Here is a 12,899-nt window from a genome sequence, read left to right on the forward strand (position 1 = left end):
TTCTGGCCATCTATGGGAATGGTGGGCCCTTTGAAGAGAGACTCTCAAATCTGCTTTTCAAAGGAAATTGATTAAAGCCCACTGTGGGGAGAGTGGAGGGAAAACAAAGTCTTGTATCCTGTTGATGCCGCTGTGACACCAGCAGCACACACCACAGCACCACCTTTGTGGGGGGATTGTTTGGGCTAGCTCCTGCTCGTTGGACTAAAGGATTTTTCTCCTCTTATTTCCAGGAGGCACTCCAAGAAGTCTGTCTGCCATTGATAGGGCTGGAGCAGAGGTGAAGAGTAGAACAACACTTTTCAGAAAGGTAATTGTCAGCTTTAGTGCTTTCGTTGTGGCGGTTTTGAAGAGGTAGCATGATCTTGTGGTCCCCAAGTACCCACCCGGGAATTGGGAGATTGAAGTTCTAACTATGGCTTTTCTACAGGCTTGTTATCTGGCCTTGAGCAAGTCACTTCCTCTCTCTGCACCTCAGATACCTCACTCAAGGGTTTTGAGCTCCTAGGAGAAAAACAGATTTAGTGTTTTTTATTGCTTGCTATAGTTCCTTCGATTGCCCTTCCATAATTGTTTTTTCCTGATGCATTTGAGTCATTGGAAATCCTTATAGCCTCTTGGCATTTTTCACTGCAAGTGCTATTGTGGAGACTTTAGGGAGAAAAGTTGAGTACCTAAGTGAAAAAGGAAGCAGGGGATTGCTTCTTAACACCATGCTTTACTTAAGAAAACTGCTGAAAAATTTCAGCCACTGCTATGGGTATCAGAAAAGGTTTGTACTGTCCTTTAAGTTCTTGATACAACAAGGTTTGTCAGCCTTGGCACTATTGGCATTTTGGGCCGTATAACCATTTGTTGTGAGGGGCTGTCCTGTGCATTGTAGGGTGTTCAGCAGCATCCCTGGACTCTACCCACTAGCTTCAACTAGTATCTCCCCACTCTAGTCGTGACAGCCAAAAATGTCTCCAGACATTGCCAGATGTCCCCTGGGGGAGGGGGAGTATATCTGCCCCCAGTTGAGAACCACTGTTATTAGAAAGAGTGTTACATTGGAGAAAGAAATTTACATCAATAAAATAGAGGCTGTAGTCGAGTCACTTTATACAAGGAGAAGATTTTATGTGCAAATTATTGTTGTCAAAGATTTAGCAAAAATATTTCCTGGTATTATCATCCTATGCTCCTTTGGGAAATCAATGGACTAAACTTATGTGATCCTGCAGATTGGAGACTTTAGAACCTTAGAGAAGATTTCCCGGGAAGTCAAGTCGATTACAATTATCGGTGGGGGCTTCCTTGGTAGCGAACTGGCCTGTGCTCTTGGCCGAAAGGGTGAGTATTGGGGAGTGACCTTGACTTTCTTTCTCTGGTCTTATATCACATGCTTTTCAGAGATGCATTTACCAGGATCAATAGAAAGAGTTTGATTAAGGTTTACATGGTGAAAAACTAATCACTGAGCTTAGCTCTGATGAGGGATGCCTTAGTGATCGAAAAGCTGTCATCTGAGCAGCTGAGCAGTGCCGCTCTCTTTCCTTTTTCCTTTCCTCTCGCCTCTATGCCAGGACTCCTTAGAAATAAAATATTAAGGAAAGTGAGTTATTAAGATGGTAGGCGCAGTGTAGACTACAGAACTGTATGTATCTTTGAACTGCTGCTCCCTGTAAAAGTCAAAGACTTCTTTCAGATACATGATGGTTCCCAGCTTGACAGATCTGTGAGTTCCAGTTTGAATGTTTCACGGCAACCATTTTTTCCTTAATGTTATTTTTCAGCTGTGTGAAATCAGGGCATCTTCTCGGGAGGGTGCTTACTATTCAGAGCTTGCAAGGCACTTGTGTAAGCCTAAGTATAAGTGCACTGAGTTCACAGTATGTAGTTGAATCCAGGGACAAGTTCTGGCATCTGTTGTATTTGCCTTGTGGATGCCCTTGTGCCCTAGTGCCCCACAAATGGGCGCTCTGGCCTGGGTCGCGGCATTGCCCTGTGTGCAGTAGATGGCTGCCTGTGGCTCCTTTACTTCTCTTCCTGTCTTCTAGGATTGACTTTTGCCTCCACTATACCTACTCTGTTTCTTCTTCCCAGCTCGAGCCTCGGGCACAGAAGTGATTCAGCTCTTCCCTGAGAAAGGAAATATGGGAAAGATCCTCCCCGAATACCTCAGCAACTGGACCATGGAAAAAGTCAGGCAAGGTAGAGACACTCTTTCCATATGCTCCCACTCTTGCCTTGAGTGAAGACTAAGGCAAAATTTGCTTCTTTGGGAACCCCCTGTCCATAAGCCTTACCAGCTGCCCGATGAAAAATTTCCACCATTCTCCTGTCAGCCAGCTTCATGTAGGTGTTCTGAATCTGACACACCAGATTCCTGGAAGTGCTGGAAGTGAACTGTGGGCGTGGGTGCCTGTGGCTCTCCAAGGCTGCCTACGTACTAATGATTACTCTCATCAGCTTCTCTGGTCGTCATGAAGGTGGTAGGCTCACAGGCTCAGCCTCAGGTCTCGTTTGCCTTTACAGAGGGGGTTAAGGTGCTGCCCAGTGCTATTGTGCAATCAGTTGGAGTCAGCGGTGGCAGGTTACTCATCAAGCTGAAAGATGGCCGGAAGGTAAGGAGGGGAAGACAGGCTGCCAGAACACCTTCCAAGCCTGCTCTGCCCTTTCCTCATTCTTACTCCTTCATTTGATAACCAGTAGATTAGTTGTCCTGGTAGTCACCATTAACCTGTCATAATTTTCTTAATGAACTGTCTTTTGCTAAAAGAAGAATGATGAGAGCCAGAGTAGCCGCCTGGGAACCATTTCCCATAGCCTCTTCCTATGTGTATCACAGATTTTTGAGACCTTCCTAGGGTGGCAGATTTCTGTTCAGATGGTAGGGGGTATGTATGTGTGGAGGGGTGGCACTTTATGAAATGGAACTTAAAATCTTTTGACCAGAGTTACCCGATGATTTTTTGTGTGAAGCCCCGATTTTTTGTGATTTTTTGTGACTGTGATTTACAGTCGCTGGGTTCATAGGCATACGAGGAAGCTGTAATAATTGACTGAATTCTTTTTGTCCTCAGGTAGAAACTGACCACATAGTGGCAGCTGTGGGCCTGGAGCCCAATGTTGAGTTGGCCAAGACTGGCGGACTGGAGATAGACTCTGATTTTGGTGGCTTCCGGGTAAATGCAGAGCTCCAGGCCCGCTCTAACATCTGGGTGGTAAGTATGCAATGACAGCCTGACCAGGCACGGTGCCTTGGTCCCGGCCTGGGAGCAGGTCTGCCCGGTGGTGTGCGAAGGCTCAGTAGCAGCTCACCCAAATAGGGTCAGTGTGTTTGGAAGCTGAGGGTGGAGAGCAGGAACTTGTGAACTGCTTGGCTTACGAGATCAGGTCTGGCCTCACGCCGCAGGCTCATGGAAAAGGAAATGAGCAGTGTTCGTGCCCACAGGAGTAGGTCTCTCCTGGTTCCACTGTTGGCAGCAGCCATCAACATGACCCTGGCGGGCGTGTGCGCGGCTTTCAGACTGATCTGCTATTCCCTTGCCTGAACTCGAGTCCAGGGAATGGAGGATGAGGCAGTTTTATAACATTCTCTGGAAAGGAAAATTACTCCATTTTCATTTTCCTTGAGTACTATTTTTAGCTGTTTTTAAAAATCTGTTATGACACAAACAAGACTATAGTATGTAGGAACCATGAGGTAATTTCCCTATTGTTAGATCATTACAAGTGTATTGTGTTTGATTATGGACTCTGCAACTGAGGACATAGGAACTTTGCAGGGTGTTTTTCCCGTAAAGATTTTTTTTTTAAAGTTACAGTGTACTGGAGTTTAAAAAATTGTTATAAAAGCAATACGCGCTCAGTATGAAAAACACAGGCAAAAAGGAGAAAGGGACATTCCCCTGCAGCAACCACTGATGTTTAGGTGTAGTTTCTTCCCTTCATTTTCTCACGCATAGTTTTTTTCTTTGTTGTAGACAGTCATGGCGAGCATACTACGTATAAACATTTGTATTTTCTTTTTCACTTAACATTCAAATGTAAGTTTTTTCCACATTGCTTCAGATTCCATAAACAGTGTAACGACTGTATAATATTCCATTAGGTGGATTTCAGAGCTTATCTCGCCGTTGCTCACATGTTGGATTTTTAGGTTGCTTCAGGGGTGTCTGAATAGCCACAAAGACAAAGGGTGAGCGAGCTCCCATACCACATCCTTTGTGAAGCTGGCCTTGTTCACCTCCAGCGGGGGGTTCTCTCTCTGCTTGAAACACTGAGCTCACTCACTGCATACCTCTGGCATGGTACACCGTAGTGAGGGAGAGTGCCACACCTTCCTCAACTCACTTATACACTCCTTGTGGGCAAGGTCTATGTCAGGCGTGTCTCTGCAGCCCAGACAGCATAATGCTTTGTACAGAGTAAGTATTCTGTAAATACTTGTTGAATGAATAGTGAATGACCAAAAAAAAATTATCTTGGAAAAGATGTCTAGGTAAGAGGCAGTCACATCTAAAAACTGGATTCCACACAGGAAAGAATATTCTGCAAATCATGGTTATTAAATATCCTGTTTCTGCTGAGGGCAGAATGAGAAGAAATAGCTGTAAGCTGGAGCATGGAAGATTAAGGTTAGCTTTGTGGAAGCACAGAATGGTTTTTGTAAAAATGGAAGCGCAACTGTTTTTGATAGTGTAGGTATGATTCTGGCCTGTGGTTGGAAGTCATTAGTTAACATCACAAGCATTTTTTGAGCCCCAAAAGTGTATGTTCTGTCCTTAACTTGCTTTTTTATCATGTGTTCATGTAATGTGTTTGTCTCCAAAGGCAGGAGATGCTGCATGTTTCTACGATATAAAGTTGGGTAGGAGGCGGGTGGAGCACCATGATCACGCTGTTGTGAGCGGAAGATTGGCTGGAGAAAATATGACTGGAGCTGCTAAGCCGTACTGGCATCAGTCAATGTTCTGGTAATAGTTTTGTGCCTTGAGGACTCAATTGGTTAGAACACAGAATTAATGGAACCAGAGTTACGTGCTTTGGTTTCCTGGTGGGCCAGTTAGCTTCATACAGGGGGTGAAAAAATTCCGTCTCGTGTCCATGCATCCTACCCCTGAGCCATCTTCTGGTAAAAGGGTTCCATCTGACATAAGTTAGACTAGATGAATGAATGGAAATGGCATCAGCACTTCTGCTAAAATAGCTCAGAGTTCGAGCTACAGTGGGTAGTACAAAAGTGTGCTCTTAGATACAGACAGCAGTATATTTTATTTGCTCTTTGCTGCTAATTCTACTGAGCCCAACCTACTGACAAAAAAGGAAGCTCACTCATATGTAACCCTTAAGATCAGCAACTCAGAGTCAAACGTATATAGGCAGCTCTCTGGATAGTAGAAAGTTAGCAATGGACATTCTTGAATACTGGAGCTGGCCCTGTTTGGCCCACTCTCATCTGTTGATGTGAAAGTTGGGGTACATAAAACTTCCAGGTTTCAGAAGCCGCTAAGCAGTTTCTGTTGGGGAAAGTCTCAGCTGATGGGAGTACATTTTAAGACAATCACACACAGTTTCATGAGTGGGCAGCAAAAAAACATAACAGATGGGTTTCAGGGTCAACACGTGTAAGATAATGCAGTTAGGAAAAAAAGTAGTTCGTAGCTATACAATTATCAGTTAGGTTCCAGGAACAAATCCAAGAAGTCATTGTAGACTGTTCCCTGAAGACACCAGTCCAGTGAGCTTCTGTGGCCAAGAAGATAACAAAATATAGAACACCAGAAACAAAATATCTCAAGTAGCTTGGATGATTACAAAACCATAGTGTGTCTGTGCCACAAGTATTCTGTGAAGTTCCTAGCATATTAAAAACAGCATGATGATGATAGGAAAAGCTTCCAAGAAGAACAATGAAAATAAAATGACCAAGTGAGTGAAGGTGCCACTTTATAGAAAGCCCTTCAGCCTTGAAAATTGAAGGCTAAGAGGAAATATTGTCAGTGAATAAAACCACAAAATATCCCAGATTCTGGATTCCATAAATATGGAGCACTCTTTAAAGTTCCAAAAAGGCAGTTTTAAAAAGAGTAAAGGAAGGTAGTGAATAGTAAATGTGGGGAACCCACCCCCCCAAATGTGATATGGTAAAAATTAAATGATTAAATTTAAGAAAGTATAGATCATTGTATGGATTTGTGATCTGCATAGTGGCTTGTTAGGAAAATAAAACCTGTTTGGAATAATCGTGCTTTCTCACAATTGTCCCCAGACGTCCTAGCAGGCGACAGATCAGTTTGGCGTTTCTCTTGCTGTGGCACATACCAGTTTCTTTGGTTGGCATGAAAGTGTGGTGCCTTAGAGGAAACGTTCTACTGCACCATCCTTTACAGTCCTTTGACAGAACACCCTCTTCTCTCTCCTTCCTTAGGAGTGATTTGGGTCCCGATGTTGGCTATGAAGCTATTGGTCTTGTGGACAGTAGTTTGCCCACAGTCGGCGTTTTTGCAAAAGCAACCACACAAGACAACCCCAAATCTGCCACAGAGCAGTCAGGTAAGGAAGCCCAACCACTTCTCTTGGAAGAGTGTTGAGAAACCATGGTCCAAATCCTCCTGAACAAGGGGTATCTGTATTGGCCAGAGGGAACTGTCAGTGAAAGCCTCTCTTCATGTTGTGCTTTAAAATAAACCAAACCCGAAGTCCTCACTCTTTAGTGGTCTGAGAGCTGGCGAAATCAGGTATCCTGGTCAAAGCATAGATATTGTGGATTGTGGATGTCGTCCTAGACTCTTGGACTCTTGGACAGTGGCTAACTCAACGACTCTGTAAGTCTAGTTTGTCCCGAGGGACTAGGAAGACCTGTGTGATGAAGAAAACCTGAACTTTTTCAATGGCTTTTTTTTTTTTTTTTTTTTTTTTGCTTCCTGCTGATCCCAAGAACTAGGCCTGAGAACCTTAGTTTGGGACCTGCTCCCCTCCTTGGGCCCTGAACAGTGAAGAACTGGGCTGAGTAGTCCTTGAGCTGCCTCTAATTCCATTTGTCAGATCTTAATAGCGGCTTTTCTCTAGACGGGAGGCACCTCTCGGAATGAACTTCTCTCCGACACACATCTCTTTCATTAACTCCTAGGTCTCTTCTCTCTCCCTTCGTGACCTTGGCTGAAGTTATTTAACCTCTGTGTCCTCTTGTTAGAGGCGTTTCAAGGACAAGTTGTTCTTTAAGAAGGAGAAAGCAAGACATGATATGGATATGAGGTCCTTTTCTTGTGTAATCTAAGTGGATTACATATACCCACTCCTTAATTTGGACCTCTCCTGGGAAGTGGATCCAGGAGGGGGACCCAGGGACTTATACAGTAGGTGTTTATAAACTACAGGTCACTACTCTCTCCACTGGGCAGTATTACTTGAAGCCTGGTTGTTCCCAGAAGACAAAATGCCCTCTCCCCAGGCTGTTGCCACCACCCTGCACAGGAGGAAACACTTGCACTATGGTTTTTCCATAGGGAAGTGCCTTCTGCTTTGGCCAGTGTCTCTAGCAGTGCCATCCAAGTGAACTTTCTGCTATGATGGCAGTGTTCTCTCTCTACTCTGCCCAATACATTAGCCACTAGCCACATGTGGCTCTTTAGTATTTGAAATGTGGCTAGTGCAAATGAGGAACTGAATTTTACATTTGATTTAATTTTAACTAAAATAAACTTAATTTTGAATTAATTTTAATTAGAATAGCTATATGTGACTAGTGGCTATTGTACTGGCCATGTAGCACTAGAATGTTTCTCAGGGGACAAGAGCAAGTCTTCTGTAGTTTGAAAAAAGATACCAGGAAATATCCGTAGTGTAAATTTAAAATGAGATAGGAAGTTTGGGGTCAGACTGACCCAGTGCCCAGGAGCTGGCAAGGAAGAGCTTTTGTTGGCTTTGTCAATGGAGAGGGGCTGGAATAGGCCAGTGTTTACTGATGCCGCATAGAAAAACAAATCATTTAGAAGCAGCTTGAAGCAGGTGTTGAAAGATAGTTGCCTTGTAGAATTTCCAAGCTCATAAGAACTGACTTTGTTTTGTTTTGACTTTGCTTGTTTGTTTTGGGGATTGGCTACAGGGACTGGTATCCGATCAGAGAGTGAGACAGAGTCTGAGGCCTCAGAAATCACTCTTCCTCCCAGCAACCCTGTAGTCCCCCAGGTCCCCGCCCAAGGGGAGGACTACGGCAAAGGCGTCATCTTCTACCTCAGGGACAAAGTGGTGGTGGGAATCGTGCTGTGGAACATCTTCAACCGAATGCCAATAGCAAGGAAGGTAGGTGCCCGTCAGAGCTCTGAGAGGAAGATGGGAGGTGTGGGCGGATACCGTCCCTGTGACTTCGTCAGATGTCCTGCCACGCACTGTCCACCCAGGTCAGACTGTGCCTGAGCAGAACAAAGGTATCGCCTTGGCTCGGGGATGTTTCTTTTTCACTCGGGACATGGCTGGGTAGCGTGGGCGTTGGCACATGCTCACTTGGGCTTCGTAGAAAGCCATTCCCATGACTCCCTCCCAGTGTGAAGTAGCGACTGGCCCGGGCTGCCCTGGTGTGTGGCCCAGCCCACACGCTCCTGCTCCTCTGTCCCTCAGATCATTAAGGATGGTGAGGAACATGAAGATCTCAACGAAGTAGCGAAGCTTTTCAACATTCATGAAGACTGAAGACTGCTGTGGAACAGGCAGGCCCTTTGCTGTCCCTGACAGCAGCTTGGATGGGTAAAGGAGCGTTTTTTATTCAGCAGACTTCCTCTGTATGTATGAGTGTGAATAATCAAGTCCTTTGTGAATATTTCAACTATGTAGGCAAATTCTTAATGATCACATCACTAAATAAAACCTGATTCTTCTAAATTAAATTATCTTCTCTTTGAAAGGGAGCAAGTGGGTGAAGGGAGGAAAGCTGTGCATATTAGAAGGCAAGTCAGTTGGAGCCACTCCGAAGTGCATCACCTTCCTCGGCTTTGTGCTCCCTGCTCCACACTCTCAGCTTCTTTCAGTTCACTGAACTTCTCCCTCACCCCTCCAGACCTCCTGTACGGACCTGCTGTGACCTCTGCCCACAGCACTTGACCCCTCTCCCCTCCTCTGGGGAATGTCCCAGTCTCTGAAGACTTTCCTGATCCTTCCAAGCCTGTTCCTTGTTTACATGTCTCCCTGCTGCTCTGCAGCTTCCTGGAAGCCAGAACCATGGCTTTCCGTCTTGCTTATGGTTCTCTCTCCAGAGCTGAGCACAGGGTCTGGCTCACAGTAGGTGCTTAGTGAATCGTTGAATGAGTGTACACATAAACATGTGGACTAGACTCTGCTCTACCTGGGACAGCTCCCCTGTGTACCCCCACAGCCCAGAACTGAACTGGTCTTGGGAGGGGATGGCAGAAAAGACATTTATTGCAGACAGAAACGAAGGTTCGGAGACCTGCCTCATGGTGAAGGACTGTGGTCTCTCAACTCCTCCGCCCACTGTCTCCCAAACTAGAAGTCTGCCCTCTCCTAACCCCTTTTGTCTCAAATAGGCTTATAGGCATGCCTCACTTTACAAATGATTTCCTGGGAAGAGAAGTCAAAGTTTCATAAATCAACTCATTTTTTTGCATTTCAAATTACTTAACTTTTAAAAATCAAATCTTATTTCAATTAAGAGGAAATTTTTACTACTTTCAAGAGTCCTATCGTGAATCTTTTTCTAAAGAGAAAATTATTACCAGGCTGGATTTTTTCGATATTGGGTTTGTTTAAAGGGAGTTGCAGCTACAATGAAATCCCTCTGAACACTAGAACAGGACAGATGTCCACTTTAAGAATTAGCTGTACTAGAACAGGTTCTTACTATATGTATACAGGTTTAGTGAAATATGATCTGAGGCATGACATATCTTAAGTCCATAATGTAGGTAGAAAACTCATCTAGTATCCCGTGAAACGGGACTTACTATACAGTAATTGCTGCTTACAAAGATCTTACAACTGTAAGATCCTGAAGTGTTTCACAAATCATTTTTTAAAAAGATTGAATTGTGATTTGCCTTGTTTTAGTATCAGGTACAATTTAGTCTAATTCTCTTTGACAGTTGTCATCCTTGTATGGAATGTCATAATAATTCAGTTAATTAAAATGAAAGGATGTATTCTTCTATTCAGTGTTCATTGAGTGCCTACTATGAGCCAGGTAGATGGCAGAAGAGGAAGATGGAGAAAACATGGCCACTTCTCTTAAGGAGCTCCTGGTGTCAGTGAGGAATGCAGACATGTGAACGCAGAAGTATAATATACTCAGTTGTGTCCACAGGAAGATACACACCAAGAATGGACATCAGCCAGAGCATCCGTCCTTTGTCAACTACTGCTGCTAGATCACTTCCTAAAGCATCACTTGGTCCATATCCCCCCCCCCACCTCCTGGTGACCAACGTACATTGACTCCCTGTCACCAATCACAGCAAGTCCGAAGCCTTCCATAGCGCTCTTGACCTCAGCCCACTCTGTCCTGCGGGCCTCCTCTGCCACGACTTCACGTGCATATGCATACGCACATATACATCTGGTTTATTGCCACCTTTAAACTTTTGTTTGTGCTCTTCACATCTGGAACACTGTCCCTCTTCCCTTCTACGTATCCAAATCCTGCTCATCTTTCAAGGCCCAGATGAAATCCCACCGTGGTGATGTAGTACCAGTTGGACTAGTGCCCGTGCATGATTTCATCTCTGAACTTCGATTGCACTTACTGCCTTTGAACTTGATTGTTCTTTAAGTCGTTCTCTGCATTATTAGTGTTCACTCCCTAAATTGATTGTAAGCTATCCCAGAGCAGAGACTTTTTTTCTCAGGATGGGGACAACATGCGCCATCCCCCAAAACCCTGGCAAAGTGCTGACCAAGTCCTTGATTGCTTGGTTGGATGATGCTAGATAACAGGGCTTGTTGTAAGAGTGAGCCTCTGCCTTGTAGCCTCAGTTCTCTGTAATCCAGGTTATCAGACCCCCATTACTTCACCCACTGCCACGACTTGCCACTTTACCCAGGATGCATTTAACCTGCTTAGGCCCCCAAGTATCGCAAGGACCAAGTTCTGACTGTACAGATGACCAGTGCCAGCTGAGGTTTGGCCCTTGATAGCTGGCCTGTGATTAGCTGGGCCACAGCACAGCGCGGTACAGGGCTAGCCACACCCTGCAAAGTTGGGGCTCTGCCAAAGTATCAAGCTTTCAGGGCTCACCCACTTGACTTCAACCTCGCTTTTCTTTGCCATTTTACAACTGACATCTGGTGGTACCTCGGCACCGCTACACGATGGTACTAACATTTGCCTGGCCACCTGTAAGGCACGGCGAGGGATGTCCTCGTACTTTAGCTGGAGAAATGGATCTGAGGGAAGGAAGTGTGTTTGATTGGAAAGGGGTCAGAGTAAGCCTCTTAGTGGAGGATGAGGTCAACATGTGTGACTTTTTTGTTGTTCTAATCAACACGGCCTGTTTTGGAGACAAGAGGCTTAAAGCGAAAGGGAGGGGTGTGGGGAATCCACAGTGACCTACTGCAGGCTGCTTCCTTGAAGGAAAATCAGCAGCCCCTCTAGAGACCCATTTATACAAAGGAACTCTCCCCTCCCTTCCACCACTACCCCTTCCCTTTCCCGCTCCTCTCAAGTTTGGCTGCTGCAATATCCCTTCCGTCCTTCCCTGACTCCACCTAAAGCTGGGCATCCTTGCTGCCCTAGAGACCACTGGGACTCAATTCCAGTGCCTTGCTCTCTGGGCAGAGGGGAAGTCCTGCAGGGCTCAGAGGTGAAGTAAGACCGCCTCTGGCCTCTTTCCCATCTTATCAGGGAATTTCTGGCGGGCACAGACAAATGTACACAGAACCACACACAGAGACACACAGCTCAGGCCAGTGATGACGTCCCCCTGCCTGGCTGGTTCTACAGATGGGTGTGAACTGGGTCAGAGTATAGGGAGGGTCTGAATATTTAAATTCTGGACTGCCAAGCCCTGGTTGGAAGACAGGGATCGTCTCAAAATGAACATTTTGAGAAAGAGAAACGCAGCCCCTGACATCTGGAAGCTGTCCTGGGACTGTCATCAAGGCCTTGGTCTCACTAAAAACTGGCTTAACACGCCCCACTAGGCCTGGGTGTGCTGTTGAACGTAAACAGGTTCACGGGACATTAGAGTCGAACAAGGCCATCCTGATCATGGTGGATGGAAACAAAAGCAAGACTACTCCAAAATCGTGTGAACACAGGCAAAAATATGAACACTGCCCAAGCCACAGAAATGACCAAATACTGCCCTCTGTCCTGGCTAATCTAAGTGACTGCTGCTTCCTTACCAATTACGTATTGAGCCTCGCTCCAGTCTGCCCTCCTATTGGATATGATTGATTCAGTAAGACACTCCCTGACAGCATCCAATCCAGAGCAAAGCCCGGCTTCCTTAAACCCTCCCCCAAATCACCCAGCCTGGCCTGAATCCTATAATAAGTCCTTCCCAGCACCCTCTTCCTGAGACACCCCATGGTTACCCAGGGCATGCATCTTCCCTTGCTGCAGTGAGAAATCAACTCAACTTGTTCGACTACAAGAGTGCCCTGGTGGTCTTTGGCTGGTGGGCATTGAAAATTTGGAGACAAAGAGCCAAAATACCTTCGGGAGGCCCACCTGTGAGTTTTGCCTAGTCTCGTACCTTCTTGAAGACCTTATCTGGTCCCAGTGGAGCCTCCAAGGTCTGTGTCTCAGTTGGAGAAGACCAGGAGTCGCATCTGGTGCCTGGACAGAGGTGTCTGGCTTCCCAAGCAGTTTCCCGCCTGTGCTCTCTTGGCATTTGCAGCTCAACACGGAGATGCTTCTGGAGGAACACCCAACATGGGTGTTGAATTTATGAATACATACA

At 45.6% G+C, this 12,899-nt stretch overlaps 1 protein-coding gene across 3 annotated transcripts in view; it reads left to right on the forward strand.

Annotated features, from left to right (window-relative positions):
• The window catches only part of AIFM1 (apoptosis inducing factor mitochondria associated 1), a 30,837-nt gene extending 19,684 nt beyond the window's left edge, over positions 1 to 11,153 (forward strand). For 2 of the 3 annotated variants that reach the window (XM_081221733.1, XM_081221734.1), the window contains exons 8-16: positions 234 to 310; positions 1,224 to 1,332; positions 2,086 to 2,193; positions 2,518 to 2,606; positions 3,066 to 3,206; positions 4,819 to 4,961; positions 6,416 to 6,540; positions 8,093 to 8,289; positions 8,605 to 8,870. In XM_081221733.1, coding sequence (XP_081077859.1) covers positions 234 to 310; positions 1,224 to 1,332; positions 2,086 to 2,193; positions 2,518 to 2,606; positions 3,066 to 3,206; positions 4,819 to 4,961; positions 6,416 to 6,540; positions 8,093 to 8,289; positions 8,605 to 8,676 — 1,061 coding nt within the window. In that variant the 3' untranslated portion in view covers positions 8,677 to 8,870. Of the gene's footprint in view, positions 1 to 233; positions 311 to 1,223; positions 1,333 to 2,085; positions 2,194 to 2,517; positions 2,607 to 3,065; positions 3,207 to 4,818; positions 4,962 to 6,415; positions 6,541 to 8,092; positions 8,290 to 8,604; positions 8,871 to 10,304 lie in introns of those variants that run through there. The other variant, XR_014014190.1, reaches the window with a different exon arrangement.
• The last annotated feature ends 1,746 nt before the right edge of the window (positions 11,154 to 12,899 follow it).

The sequence above is a fragment of the Mesoplodon bidens genome, assembly GCF_964165515.1.
Source record: "Mesoplodon bidens genome assembly, chromosome: X".
In the NCBI taxonomy this organism is placed as follows: domain Eukaryota; kingdom Metazoa; phylum Chordata; class Mammalia; order Artiodactyla; family Ziphiidae; genus Mesoplodon; species Mesoplodon bidens.